Source organism: Carassius carassius, chromosome 38, assembly GCF_963082965.1.
Source record: "Carassius carassius chromosome 38, fCarCar2.1, whole genome shotgun sequence".
In the NCBI taxonomy this organism is placed as follows: domain Eukaryota; kingdom Metazoa; phylum Chordata; class Actinopteri; order Cypriniformes; family Cyprinidae; genus Carassius; species Carassius carassius.
In genome coordinates, this window is record NC_081792.1 from 6,559,488 (window position 1) to 6,575,105 (window position 15,618).

The following is a 15,618-nucleotide window of genomic DNA, read 5'->3' on the forward strand; positions in this document are numbered from 1 at the left end:
GAACACCAATTGGTCCTGTCAGACAAAGCAAAGTTGATGAGGAGTTGGTCAAAATGATTGCACTGGATTTACAACCTTTTTCAATTGTTGATGACACAGGATTTAGAAGATTATTGAAGGCACTTGATCCATCATACAGTACGTTTTACCAAACCGAAAGACCATATCTAACACTCTGGTACCACAGCTCTACAGCAAAATTAAAGAAGAGGTGATGGTGAAAATCAGCAAAGCTTCAGCTGTGTGCCCGACCACTGATTGCTGGACATCAGGAAAACTACTAGTTTTATGGCAGTCACTTGTCATTTCATTGATGAAAGTTTTACACTTTCATCATTTCTTCTGGACTGCTTCTCATTTACAGAGAGGCATACTGCAGACAATCTGGCAGCTGAACTTAAAAAGATCTGTGATGAGTGGGGAATTGCAAACAAAGTTTGTGTGTGACTGACAATGCCAGCAACATAAAAGCAGCTATCCGGAAAGCTGAATGGAAGCACTGGCCATGCTTTGCCCACACTTTGAATTTAATTGTGAGGGGAAAGCTTAAAACCCATTCAGGGGATACTGGCAAAAGTGAAGAATGTTGCTGAATATGTCCACAGAAGCAATGATTCAACAGAGCGATTAAAAGCAACACAAAAACAAATGGGCCTTGAAGAGCTGAAGCTTAAGCAGGATGTAATAACAAGGTGGAACTCCACTTATTACATGCTGAAAAGATTTTGGCTGCAGAAGGAAGCAATCATTGAAACACTTGCATTGGTCAACCCCAGCCTTCCAACCCTGACACTTGAAGAGTGGCATAATCAAAGATGTGTGTGAGATTTTGAAGCCCTTTGAAGAAGTCACTGTTGAAATCAGTGCTGAAAGGTATGTGTAAATTAATTTAACATATAACTGCTTCCACTTGTGAAATACTTTAAGTGTTAGACATATTTCAACCCACCTGGTTTATGCTTATTTCCTTTTCATATACATATTTGATCTAATTAAGTTATTTTGTCTTTTTATTAAAAAATTTTGATGGCAAGAGGATTGCAAAAAAAATGTCCAGCAATTGCCTTTCATGATGCTGCTGCTGCAGATGACGCAGCCAAAAGCATAAGTGCAGCTGCTGCAAGGGTTTGGTCCAGTACAGGTGAGCAAACTCAAGCTGAGCACACATCTCCTACAGCCCCTTCTGAACAGCAGTCTTCAATCTGGGAGGATTTTGATGAAAGAGTGGCTGATGCAGTCAGCATCAGCAACCCAGCATCCAATGCAGTGGCCGAAATGAGAGGGTATCTTGCAGAGACCTTGATTTCAAGAACAGAAGACCCACTAGCTTGGTGGAAAGCAAGACAAGCGGTATATGAAGGGTTGACAGCTGTCATGAAAAGGAGGCTTTGCATAGTTGCTACATCTGTGCCATCAGAGAGAGTTTTTCCGAAAACGGGTCAGATTATTTCAGAAAGATAAAACAGACTGAGTCCTAACAAAGTTAGGCAGATTGTTTTTCTGAATTCAAACCTACCCTCATAAGAGAGGGTCAAGTTGCATATTGTTACAACTTTTCACTACAGTGGTTAAAGCCTGATTAAAATTGACTTGTAATTTACAAACAACAGGCAGTACCTGTTAAATATAGTGTGTAAAACATTTAGAGTTAATTACAGTGTGTAAATGCACTTTTGCAGCAGTTGTTCTTTGTTAAAATTGTTGTATTGTTGAATACTTTAATTCAATTTTATTAAAACATTGTTAATTTAATACAAACTCAATTTATGATGCTTCATCATTAACTATAATGACAGTAGGCCTACAGGTATTTCATAAATCATCCCTTGTTTCATGTTAAACATAGTGTCTCAATTATTATGGTCCAACACCTAACCAAGATCATAAAAAACTCTTTAACGGAATCCTAAATGAAATAGCTTACACAAAGTCCTTTAAGACACACAGATACACACAGATGTAAATACACAATTTTATCGAAACATATCTTTATGTCATTCTTTTAACACCTACAAATCTTACACAGTAAAATCTAACCCCATAATAACTTCAGTTGACCTGAACTATTTATTTGTTGGATTTTTGTTCATTTTCAGTAAAAGTCTATTCAAATCTTCAGTAAGGGAATTTGGCAAAGTGCCTTTAGAGACGGTGTTCAAACATAAAATAAGGGGAAATTTTTGCAGAAAATGTCTTATAAAATTAAATAGGCAATCTGTAGGCCCTGTGGACTTGCTGGCCTGAAATGCTAAGATAGCCTTAGAAATGTAGTTTTAAGCTGAAGGGGTTGATATAAGTCCTGCTTTTGTTTCAATGAAATAGTAGGGGCATTTATTTTAGCAAAAAAAAAAAAAAAAAACCCACTAACCAGCGAGGAGTTTTCATAAAGAGAGAAAGGAAATTTGTAGAAACATAATTGTTAGGGAATAAATATAATTCCCCAGAATCATTTTCAATTTGCGAAATATGTTTGGCTGAAGATCTGGATTTAAGCTGAGCTAATAGTCAAGTCAGCTTTTACCCCGTGCATATAATAAAAGCCTTGAACTGAAAATTGTGTGTGCACACTATTTTCCCAATTTAATACTGTAAAGTACTTTGACACAATCTGTTTTGTTAAAAGCACTGTATAAATAAAGGGTAAATTCACTTGACTTGACCTTGACCTTGGGAAGGGGGTTTGAGACATCACCTGTCCCATGCCTTTGATGCTGTGCTGGAAACACTGCCACGACGCTGCAAGGAGAGATCGGGGTGCTCCGTCTGGAGAGTAGGAGTGGCACCATCATGAGCAGTAACACCATCTACTCTGACATGTGTCACACATTCAATCTAGTAGTTATATTACCTCTATAGGTCTGTTGATTGTGTCACTTTTGTGGATATATTTGCCAGAGTTACTTCCTGGTGAAGGTGTTTGGATATACACCGAAATGTCTTGTGATTTTAATAAAATTTTTAATTGTTTGGAATTTTTTAACACCGTGATGGTTTAGTGATAAATCTACACAATGTATTAATATAATTGCTCTAAATAAAAAAGGTGGGATGTTTGAAACATTTAAAAATTTTGATTGGTCAATGACACGTGGCATTGATCTGTTAAATCCATAAACTAATGCATAATATATAGTTTTAACTAATCTCGGGTCGATATTATAATTTATAATACAATTAATAAGTTCAGTTTTAATAGTAATAATTACACTTTCATGAAAATGTTTGGTTTGTTAAAGGTGTCATACAATAGCTGTACAGAAAGCATCCAGCCATGTAAAATGAAAAAATAGAGACATTTATTGAAGAAGATCACACTTGAAAGGGAAGACATTTTAGACCGTAGATAAGAGTCATGAAAATGTGACAAAGCAGCTGATGACGGTTCTAACCAAGTATATGGCAGAGTGTTTTGAATGTGTTCCCAATGTGCCAACTGGGACTAAGGTGTCATTGTCCTATGTACAGTGATTCTTGTATCTTTTTCAATAAATGTTTTTTTTTTCATATTACATGTCTCAATACTCCATACAGCCCTAGTACATATTTAGGCCGAGTTCTCATTGCATTTACACAGTTTTGACCAGCAGGTGTCATCAATGGATAGTGTTTTGAAACTGACAAATCTACTATTTAGAGAAGGAATTGTTCAGTTGAGTTTTTAAAAGTATGTTTGCATGTAAGCATACAGGGCCGGCTTTGCCGACAGGCGACACAGGCGACCGCCTGGGGCGCCATCTGCTGGACGGGGCGCAAAATTGCAGAATTAAAAAAAAAAAGTTAATTAAATGTATGTATCGTATTATGAAAGCTGCGCACACGCTGTACACTTTTACTGTGCACTGTCCACACCCTGCTTGTATTTGTCCGTTTTCTTTTACTAGATTTACAATACTAAAAAACGACTGAATCACTCTGATAGGCAGCTGTCAAACTCAGCTGCTCAGCAACCGGGAGTGGCCCGAAAACATCTGACAGCTGGTTTTAGCGCTTTAAATGATGGGGTAAATGAAAACACGTAATAAAATGAAAACACTATAACTGCTTTTCCTTGAGGTGAGATCCTAATGCTTCTCTATTGTTTTCTACTGTATCCTTCAGGTAGTTGCTTTTAAAGAGTTGTTGTGTGGACATTTAAAATAAAAAATAAGTATGGAATAACTGTGTGTAGGGGGGGGGGGGGGGGTTCTCGCCAAATAACCTAGAGCCGGCCCTGTAAGCATATGTATAAAAACGATTCACTTATTGTTTAAAAATTATTACAGCACTTACTGTAGTGCAAAACATGAAACCCTCCATATTAACATACATGCACAAGTTGAATTAGTTTTTTTTATTATTATTTTAAAAAGTACATTAACTTTAAGCTTCCAATAAGAAAAAAAAATCAGTTACAATGTACAAACCATTGGCAAAGAGATGAAAACAACAGCAATTTTACAGTTATATTTCATACAGTAAGGTCATTTTAAATTTAATCGATAACTATTGGTCTGATTACACTATGGGCACATCATGCGTTTTCACTGATCTGATAGCTATTCAAAAAGACGTGTAGAAGTCGTCTGAAAAGCATTCAAGACTCATTGAAGATTGTATTCAAGCATGCAATCCATCTGACTGCAAAATTCAAACACTTTAGGGGGTGATGCATTCCAGATAAAACTTAACCAATTGTAAATGAGCATGGAACTGTGGGTCACACAGGTATTCTGCCTTTTAAATAAAAGCACACGAATCCTGGTTACTGACTAAAATTTTCTTTTCAAGAAAGACATCATTAGGGAAGATTTGCATAACGCCGCCCAAATGTTCACACAAAGAAAGGCGGTGTAACATTTATTCTCACTGTTGCCACCACCATGTTGTGGAGAAGTTGTGTATTTTGTTGCGAAAGCAAAAATCCTTTTTTTGGCCTTCCAAAAGTACTTTTTTTTGGCTCCACTAGGTCTGAAATATATATTGTACATTTTAATCCCCTGGAACACACTATAAACATGATCTAGATTAGAACATGATGCATTGCTGTGTCTATGTCATAATTAAATAATAAAACAATTTTGGAGAAAGTGGCTGTAGGTGTGTGTGTTTACATACAGCTGTTTTTTGTTTTGTTTTGTTTTTTACAGTCTTCCTTTAATGGAAGTTAAGACAAACATGAAAACAGTTTACTGTCAAGCTGTTATATGTTTACTGCAATTGTTGTTTTTTATTTATTGTCCAACATTCATAATTGTTCTGTCATTAATTTAATTTTATATGTTGCTATCAATTCAGTGTTTATAATGCTCAAAATATTTTCAACCGAAACTGACATGGTTTCTAGAGAGCAAAAGGTTTTGTGAAAAAAGGGAAGGCATTAAAATAAAATCTATAAAATAAACTGTTACAAGTATTTGATGATCACTAGTCTAGTGATTGTTTGTTATTGTTGTCATCGTTTAGGCTGTATTTCAGTTTTAATTTATGTTTGTTTGTCCCTGGGTTACTACATAAACATATAGCAACTAACTGATCACAAATATTAACCCTTCTACTAAGCAATGTAAGTCTCTAGAAATGTTTAGCAGAATGGTTGTCAAACAACACGTCGACACATTGAAAACAGGTGTGTGTTTATAGAGTTTTCAGCCATGGCTTCAAATGAAGCTCAGCCAATCTTATTCAAAGACCAGACATATCAATTTTAGATCACCATGTCTACGATTGTGAAAAATGGACTGTTGATACTTTCCCTAAGAGAAGACATCCAGCAAAGATACAATCTTGAAAGAGGTGAGAAATTTGTTTTGATCATTGTAACATTTTAAATGTTGTGATTTTTTCCAGTTTTTTTTCTTTCTTTGATTATTTAATTATTTAAAGGTGCTATATGTAACAGTGCCTTTTTTAGAAGCAAAAGGCCACAGCACACCAACTCCATACCAAATATAAACCATGGTGGAGGGAGCATCATGGTTTAGCTCTATTTTACTGCCTAAGGGCCTGGACACTCAAATAATTAATTAAAATGAGTATTTTACAGGAAAATACTCTGATGGTTCTAAATGGATAAAAACAGGAAACATTTGGTGGAGGTTGTGCTGCTAAAGGCGGATCTACAAAATTACTAAAGTCACGGGTTTACCTACTTTCTCCACTCTGCACTGTGAATGATTACTAAGTGTTTTCAATTAAAAAAATGTACAATAAGTATATTTCACAAATTAAAATTATTATTATTATATTATACATGATTTAAAGGAATCTGAAGACTTTTTTTTTTATTAAAACACTTGATTCATGCAGATAACTTTTAGGATGATTAGATGTTTAAAATATTGCCAGTACTTAATTCTCCTAAAAAAAAACACTATTACATAATCCATAATTCTAATATGATGATTTGGTGTGTGTTTCAGTACTATTAAAAATAGTTGTGCTGCTTGATATAGTGTGGAAAAGACCGTTTCTGTTACTAAAGTACTCTTGCATTTCTTCAAAGTGACTGGGCTGTTTCAAATTAATGATAAAGTTATCAAAAACATCTCACTCTATTGTTTTTTTTTTTTAAAAAGATCAGGCTATTCTATATACTGCTATATTGAAAGGAGAAAAAAAAAACGGATCTAACCAAGATAAAGAAAAAAAGTAAATGGCCCAGATAAACAAAACAATTTACTACACACTACAAGTATCCAGTTTGAGAAACAGACCTCTCAAGTGCTTCTCTGCTGGCTGCTTCGTTAACACTTTAGATTAGGAAACACTATTTACTATTAACTCTTTTTAGAGATTTTTAAATAATGTACTGGTGCTATTTGTGATTTTTTTTTTCTTCTTATTTTTTTTTTTACTGTACTAAAGCATAAAATTACCATAATAGGTTTGCAGATATTTAGAAATCATAGTTAAGTTTACTTAATTGTTTCTCTGAAAATTAGTGCTACAGTCAGTTATTCAACTTTTAAATGTGCATTCCATGTCAGAATGTCTGTTTTTGTTATGGTATGTGTAATTTCACCCACGGCCAATTTACCCAGAAGTATTTTGACACCCCAGGTTGCTCAGTGGCATTGGAGCTATGGAAAGCCAGCTAACTGGGTCATAGAAACCAGATTATACACAACCTAAAAAGCCTCCACATCCATCTAAAAATCAATGCTCCAAAGATAAACAACAATATTTTTATTTGAACTAGAACCCATATCAAAAGTGATATATTTCTAAAGGTGACAGGACCTGTAGACAAAGTATGATGTCACAAACTCTTAATTTGTGCTCTGCATTTAATCCATCCAAGATCACACACACACAGCAGTGAGTAATGAACACACACTCAGAGTGGTGGGCAATCATTTTGCTGCACCACTCAAGAAACAATTGTGGATTCAGTGTCTTGTTCAAGTAGTAATAATTCAGTTTTTTTTCATGAATGACACTATATTTATTTTTTATATCAATAATAATGATATCAAGAGTCATTTATTAATTCTGTAAAAGATTACTCAGGGGTAGGGGGCCATCTTACCTCAGTAGTAGCATCTGAAAAGTTTTACATTTTGAGCTTAGACAGAACATTTAGCAAATATTTCTAAATCTTCCCTTTGATAACACACTGAGATCATTTTGCAGATACTAAACTGCATTTGTATTCTTCAGATGAGGTGTTTGAAGACATGGCAAAAACAAGCACTTCTAAAATCTTAATAAATAGCCCATTTAACATCCCAGCTTTATAAACTGCAAAATGAATATTTGCCCAAAGGCCTCAAAGCAATGACATGTTTATTTGTTGTAAATAATGATTCTGGCAGCTTTTTGCAAAACTATACTTTTCACAGGCCTTGCTATAAGCTCTTAGCAACAAGTTAAGAAACTGACCACAGAGTGACAGAGACTATAGCAAACATACCATGATGCCTGTCTCTTTAGATTATTCTCACACACCCCAGTGGTCAGGGGGTTAGAGTTAAGCCCTAAAGATCACTATTACATCTATTAAATCTATTAAATATATCTACATAGCCTTCCAATCTACTGAAGCTCCAATGATATTTCATAAACGGTATACTTACTGGTATTAATGTCTGTTGCAGATTGTTTGATGGTAAAGACAGGATGGAAATTAATATGCCATTAAAAATGGGAACACATTACAGATGATGACATTTACTTCTCTAGGGACTAATACTTAATGACGGATGGGGGAGAGACAATTCAGAGATTTTGGACTTTTATTTACATTTAATTACAGGGTTTACTTCTGCGGGCAATGCATGGAGTGTATTTGTTCAATTTAAAACTATTCCAATTGCACAAATAGATTGTCACTGAATTACTGTATATGTGATGTAAAATAGTGGAATTGCAAAGAAAAGCATAAATACTAAAGATATGCTTAATGTTTAATTGACTGAATGTCAAAATGTAGACAATATTTCAGAACTGTATCACCTGTTGTTGTTGCTTTGATAAACAAACAATCTGTGGTCTAGGTTGGTCAACATTTTATGGATTATATTTTCATGCATTATACTCTTTTTTTATTATTATTATTTATTTATTTATTTATTTTTAATAGCAAATTTCAAACACACATCAAGTAAAGTGTGTGCTAGAGGGCTCAGACTTTGTATAAATGTGGCTCAAGGGTATCCCTGTGCTCCTCTGCAAATTAATCATTCTGACACGTTCACGACCCTTCTAATAAGACAGGGGCCACAGAGCACCCCCCATCATCCCAGCCTATACCGCCTCGCTCCTTCTTTGTTTGGCCCCTATCCCAGGAGATTGGAGAGCTGAAGTGGGGGAGGACATGGGACAGAGGACTGGTGTGTGTTGGGAAAATGGGGGATACAGACCGCAAGTGACACCCTCATTCAGAATGCTCCTGGGGGACAGGGCCAGGCACAAGACTCCTTGCATATTTTAGGCAGCACAGCCCCCTATGCTCAACAAAAGCATGTCCCGCATGCTCCCCAAAATAATGAAGGTATTTAGCTAGTGTACTAAAAGTGTCTATTGCATACATTAACCAAGCACAATAATAATATATACACATCAGTGCAGATATGAGATTGCTTATGATCATTCTCATGAATGTATGTAGGGATACAATGGAGCCACCAGAATCAAGAAACAGTGATTAAGGTGCAATCTTACTGTTGCACAAAACGAGAAACTATACCATATTAATAATAAAAATAATAATAAAATACCTGTCAAGAAATTGTTTATACTTCTCTAGTACATCTATTATAAGACTGTTTTCTTGTTTTATTATTATTATTATTATTATTGTATAGTTTCTCATTTTGTGCAACAGTAAGATTGAACCTTAATCACTGTTTATTGAGATTTGTCAAAAAAAAAAAAAATTGATGAAAATGAAAGATTACCTAAACCTACTAAAAATGTTTTGCAATAAAACTTGTTTTAAAGGTTTACCATTACCTACCCTCCTGTCTTTTTACTTTTGGGTAAGGCTTAACCAAGTCTAGTCAATTTAAGTCTGTAAGGTGCTTTTCACTATTACCATTACTATGTTGCAAAATATGTTGCCATACAAATATTCAAAGATTTATCATTTATAACATTTACATATACATGTGGAAAATGTAAATACTAAGGCAATTAAATAACTTTAAAGCTGTCACATTTGTATGTGTGCCTTGATTTCAGTTTCCATTGCAAAAACAAACATCTGATCCATAACCTTTTTTTTTTTTTTCAGTTGCCATTTGGCTCACAGATCATTGTTGTGGCCCAATTTTAAATGGCAATCTGTTCAAATAAATAATTCATGAAATGAATTAATTTATATTCATGTTTGCTGACATTATTTTTCATTTTGGCACTGAAAATGAGATGACTGACAATGAAAAAGTGGGCATCTTCTGACCTCTGTGCTCCTAATTTTCTCTTTGTATATCCCATATGTGATGGCGCATATTTTGTTGATATTACTCAACAGATATGTTCCACATTGTTGAATTACCCTATATATATATATATATATATATATATATATATATATATATATATATATATATATATATATATATATATATATATATATATATATATATATATGCAAGTTTGTATCACTAACCGGATGAACAGAGAACATGACCTCTTTATATAATGCATTGTCTTCTCTCTTCTTCAATCCTATAAATGCAGTGTCATCACAGGTTGAAATCAAAAGATTTCATTAAATTCTGAAATGAAATAGAAGCTTCTTTGAGTGTAGAAAGTTCATTATTTTTTGAGGCAAGCATTGTTCAGTTTATGATTGGTTGTTTGTTGCTAAACAGCTGGCTGTTACATTCTAACACATCGTTCAAACTGTAAAGCTCTAGCACCACAATAGAGTGTAACAGTGCCCATCCTCTTTTTTTAGTGGTCTTAGTTCTGGAAGTATTTTTCCTATTTTATTTTTTACATAAGGTTTTTTAAAACGTCTGTGTTTAACGCCATTTACATATGAGCAACAAGAACGAGATACATGCCATTAACCAAATCAATCAGAGATGATTAACCTCATTATAAACTTTGATTTGGAACAAAAAAATATTAAAATTAGGAAATGTAATGAGGGAAATAACTTCAATCTCTTGAAACATTGCAAAATACATATTATATATTGAAAACAAGAAAAAATATTAAACCATTAATTTAAATATTGAAACAATATATTTTGTGTTTATTACAAAATATACATATTATGCATATAGAAATATTTAAGAGTCTAGTCAATATTTGAGACCCTATTGAAACTGACTCTACATAATTTGCTATGCTTAAAGGGAGTGAGGGATTGAAACATTGCTTTACTGCAGCATTATGTGTATTTAATATCTTCCTGAGTAACCTGGGCTCATAATGGCTGATAAGGGTAAGGCAGCTGGGTTTTTGCACTTGATTACATTACTATTTTGTATTAATTTACAAATTAAGTAATGATCTTGATCCAAGATCTTAGTTTCGTTAAAAAAAAAAAAAGGCTGAGTGACAGAAACAGTGTGAGACAATTCCAATGTAGATTTCAGATACAGCTTCAATTATTATTATTATTATTATTATTATTATTATTATTATTTTAATTTAACTGCATATTTATAGATTTTCCAGCAAAATCCTGCAATTCATGGATACTCTTGGTGGACTATGATAGCTGACTGCAAATTACCCGACAAATACTGTATATTCTTCACCTCAACAATCCCAAAGCAACAGATATGAAATCATCACAAAATTAGTTGGACTGAGGGAAAGGATAGGTACAGTAAGAGACTGAACTGAGATTATACTCACAACAGTACATATATAACTTAATAGAAAATCCTTAAAAAAAAAAGAAATTTAATATTTTCAGGTTAAAGTTTTCACTTATATTTACATGTTTGAGATAAAGTGTTATATTTATATGTTTGAGATGCAATTTTATTTGTTACATGTGATGACTTCAGTTAGGCCTACCTGCTTATCTGGGTCTGGAATTGATCCAGAATGGGAGGAGAAGCATTGAACCGTGGGAAGAGGAAAGAGAACGAGAGAAAGAAAGAGGCATTCTTAAGAGAGCAGTGAAATTGTACCCAGGCTATAATGGACTTCAGTTCCATTGAAAATTTATTAGCCAAAAAATTACTACATTAATTGTTATTTCTAGAACACTTCTGTTATTTAATTACTTCACTTTTATTTCATGTTGACAAAACGTGACAGAAAAACATGAGTTTGCTTTCCTCCTTTATTTTATTCCTCTTTCACTCTCTTAGATGAACAGGAAAGAATGGGACTAGTCTAAGACACAGGTGTTCACACGGTGAATTAATACTAAAAAACTTCCCACACACACTTCCCATTGATCAGTAGATGGTCGGACAACCGTCTTGTCTTTTTAGCATTCTCTATTCTGTTTATGGTTCCTGCACCTTCAGGAAATTACCCTTTTATAGGGTCAACACAATAAAAGACCTTTGGGGTTTTTTTCTAGCTGGGAGTGGTTAGTGGGTTGGTGCTTGTGAATGTGTATATGTGTGTATGTGACTTTGTGTGTGAGAGAGAAAGAGACATTTTAGGAGGGGGAAGCAGTGCTTGTAGTGTTGTTTAATCTCCTACCCATCCTGTTTGACATTTTAGGTGGGGGTAGTAGTGTTTAATCTACTAGTTATCTTTTGCAGCCAAAGAAAAAGACCTGAAGAGGTTAATTGGCTCCTCATCCAATATATCACATTGATGTGAACTCTCTGACCCTTCTTGTCAATAGGAGGCCTTTTCCTCTCTGACTTGATGAATGTGTGTTTATATGGGAGTGCACTGCAGAGTATAATTTTTGGGGAACAAAAAGAGAAATTATGTCAAATTATATATCTCAGATAATTAGACTTCTCATAACAATAAAGTTCCTACATTTTGTATTTCAACTGACTTCTCCTAGCATTTAGCACAGTTTGGTGGTTAAGTTAAACAAGTCAGTAAGGTGGGTCATTGTGTGGGAGGGAGGTGAGGGTGTAAGCTGACAAATTACTGACAAAAAACAAAAACCACAGGCTGTTATGAAAGCACACTGACAAGGGAGGAAGGTCTGGTCTACATATATAGACTGGTGACAAATGAGTTCTAATGGTTGATTTTCTACTCTAGCCCGTAAACACACAGAGCCAAATTCAGAACAGAGGCAGAACAAAACATACCATTGCAATGTCCAAACATAATGTCCACCTTTAAATCTAACAACCAAAATATAAGATGGTAAGTGATATAAGTGACAGTTTTGTTTTTGTGGGATTACATTAAATGTCACAAGCAGTTGCTTTTATTAGCCAGGACTGATTGCTTGTGTGATAAAGAACAAAATGGAAGACGATCATGGATGCAGTGATGGGAGAAGGAAGCTGAAGAAACAATGATTACTGAAATAATAAAAAAATAAAATAAAAAGTAAAAGTAAAGATAAACTTAATTAAAACTGCAAATAAACAACATTGTAAAAAATCTTTAAACAACAGAGTAATTGTTTATTTTTAATTGTAATCAATTTTACCTTTAAAATTGATATTATATATAGCGTAAAACAAGTATTTTTCATTGATACAAGTTGATTATTTTAAGCGATTAAAATAAATGAAAGACATTTTAGAAATTCTTCTCCTTTCATAAGTCAAGCTGAAAGGAATTTAAAAGACTATATAGCTAGTAGTTCCAATTTAAATGTACTTGGATTCATCAGTAGCTCAATTAGAATAGATTAAATGAGAGCCCACTGAATAAACTCAAACTAGTATTTAAAAAAGGGATGTATCTCAGAAAGAACATAAATGTGACTAATTACATGAAACTTCTCTACCACCTTGAAATGTTAAATTTCATAGAAATAAATAAATAAATAATTGATGTTAAATACATTCGTAAATGCACTCATTGAACCATGTGATGGTCAAAATGACTTTTTTTATGCTATTCTCATACTGCACCGCTACATCAATAATCTACAAAAACAAAAACAAAAAGCTATTTTTAAAAGCCATCCATGAGCTCTGCAGCCGTTAAATGATCATTTATGTGATTCGCCTCTTGAATGTAAAGCGCGTCCATTATGCCAGTGGGAACGTGGGCTGTGTGACAATCAACTCAGAGGTTAGTTAGGGGAACACAAACCTATCTTTGTTCACTCTGGTCAGAAAAAAAAAAGGATTATTTGCTCGGCTTTTCATCTGCCTTGTGCGGAATACATTATGTGTGTAAATGTTGTTGAACCCCGGCTATTCTCAACGAATAGGTCACACACTCCCCTCGACCCAAACTCCTCCATGGGCTTTGTGTCCACACTAAAGTGAAAAAAAACCGCCTATGCCTATAAACTTAACATTTAAAGGCGAGTGCAGTCGTAAGGCACTGCTGCTGCTGTAGGGAAACAATAGTGTGTTGGACACTTTTTCTCGCAGAGACTAACGGCAACAGACTGCTTGTGCAAGACGGTTCTTTGGCAACTGCTTTAATGCTCATCATTTATAATACCAATATCTATTAATCATCTGAAATACTGCTAGTTATTTTTAACATAATATAATGTACTCGGAAGCTACATCGAGGGTATCTGCCATATTTATTTATTTACATTGCCCTTATAAATTTATTACACGCAAAGGGGCATGGGCGCAACCAAGTAAAAGCAGCTTTCAAATTCTAAGTGGTTAGTGGGAGCTCATAGGTGTTTTTTTTTTTTGTAGGCTAATAAATATAGCCGGTGTGTGTGTGTGTGTGTGTGTGTGTGTGCGTAGCATTAAAGTGCTGACATTTATGATCAACCTGATGCAATTGTCACTTTAATAAATAAACGGTAATTTTCAACTTAACGTTTAAAAGAAGTGTAAATGTTTTAAAGGGTGCAGTGATAATATAAAGTGTTTTAGACCATAAGCTTAAGCATAACTTCTTAAACAACAAAACAAATGTGAAAAAGTTTTGTAACTTACGCTCTGAGGCCATTGTGATGACAGACTCGGTAGTGGCGTGATACTCATCGGCGTCCATGAAATCCTCTAGAGAGGATGCGTCCCCCTGGAAGTCGTGATGGTCCAGAAGCTGCTGCAGCGGAGGTGCTTTGGGAAGAAGCTGATTTACCACCTCTCTGCTGATGTTAGGCGCTTGTTTTAAGCGCAGTTTGCTAAGGATTTGTGATTTGATTGTTTCCAGCCGTAAGACTTTACTCTGTTCTCTCCAAACGCACGCGGAACACTGAGGAGAGTCCACATCCTCCAGATCAAAGAGAGAGACTCCAGCATCCGAGGACATCTCACTTTGTGGAGCCTGGAAGAAGCTCGGCTCATCGCTCCCGGACAGTCCCAAAGAAATAAGAACCGTTAAGCACAATAAAAAGTTATACCTTTTCATGATGTTAAATGGTAAGTACCAAAGATTTTCCTCTTGGCTTTGCAAGAAACCGTGGTTCTGATCTTGATAATATTTTTTTCGAGCAACAAATTGTCTAAAAAATTAAGACGTTTTAGCAGAATACATATTCCATTTTAAACGGGCATAGCGACGGGAATAATCGAATTATTTTAAAGAACGTTCCTTTTTGCATTTCAGTTTGTGTTTTCAAGTCCTTTTATCAGCTACCTGCTTTACTGTCGGAAAATATTTAGCATGTCTTTTTCAACTGTAGAAATGCGTCTATAAAGCCCCTTTATATATCACTGCTGCCTAGTGGCGTAATCCGTCTCTATTGGCTATTTCAACAAAAGGCTCACAGGTTTGTCACTAAATCTAGAGAGAGAGAGAGAGAGAGAGAGAGAGAGAGAGAGAAAGAGAGAGAGAGAGAGAGAGAGAGAGAGAGAGAGAGAGAGAGAGAGAGAGAGAGAGAGAGAGAGAGAGAGATTTTGTTGTTTATATTCTGACATTCCGCACATGTAAATTAGCTATAGACATAAGTGGACGTAACTTTTCATTGCAGCTTGTATATCTTATAGGTTACTTTAAGTCTAATTTCATCAATAGGCCTATGTTACCTCGTGTATAGAGCGCTATTTGCCGGTTAGATCCTTGTTTTTAGTATATATAGGCATCACTTTCTCTGAAATGATTATGTAGCCTAAATAAATATCTAAGCATTTATTTAGTAAGTTGCCTTTT

The 15,618-nt window shown here is 34.7% G+C and overlaps 1 protein-coding gene across 2 annotated transcripts in view; it reads right to left on the reverse strand.

Moving 5' to 3' along the window:
* The window catches only part of gdf11 (growth differentiation factor 11), a 53,262-nt gene extending 38,094 nt beyond the window's left edge, over positions 1 to 15,168 (reverse strand). For both annotated transcript variants that reach the window (XM_059529030.1, XM_059529029.1), the window contains exon 1: positions 14,460 to 15,168. In XM_059529030.1, the coding sequence (XP_059385013.1) occupies positions 14,460 to 14,877 (418 nt within the window). In that variant the 5' untranslated portion in view covers positions 14,878 to 15,168. The remainder of the gene's footprint in view (positions 1 to 14,459) is intronic.
* Positions 15,169 to 15,618: the final 450 nt, after the last annotated feature.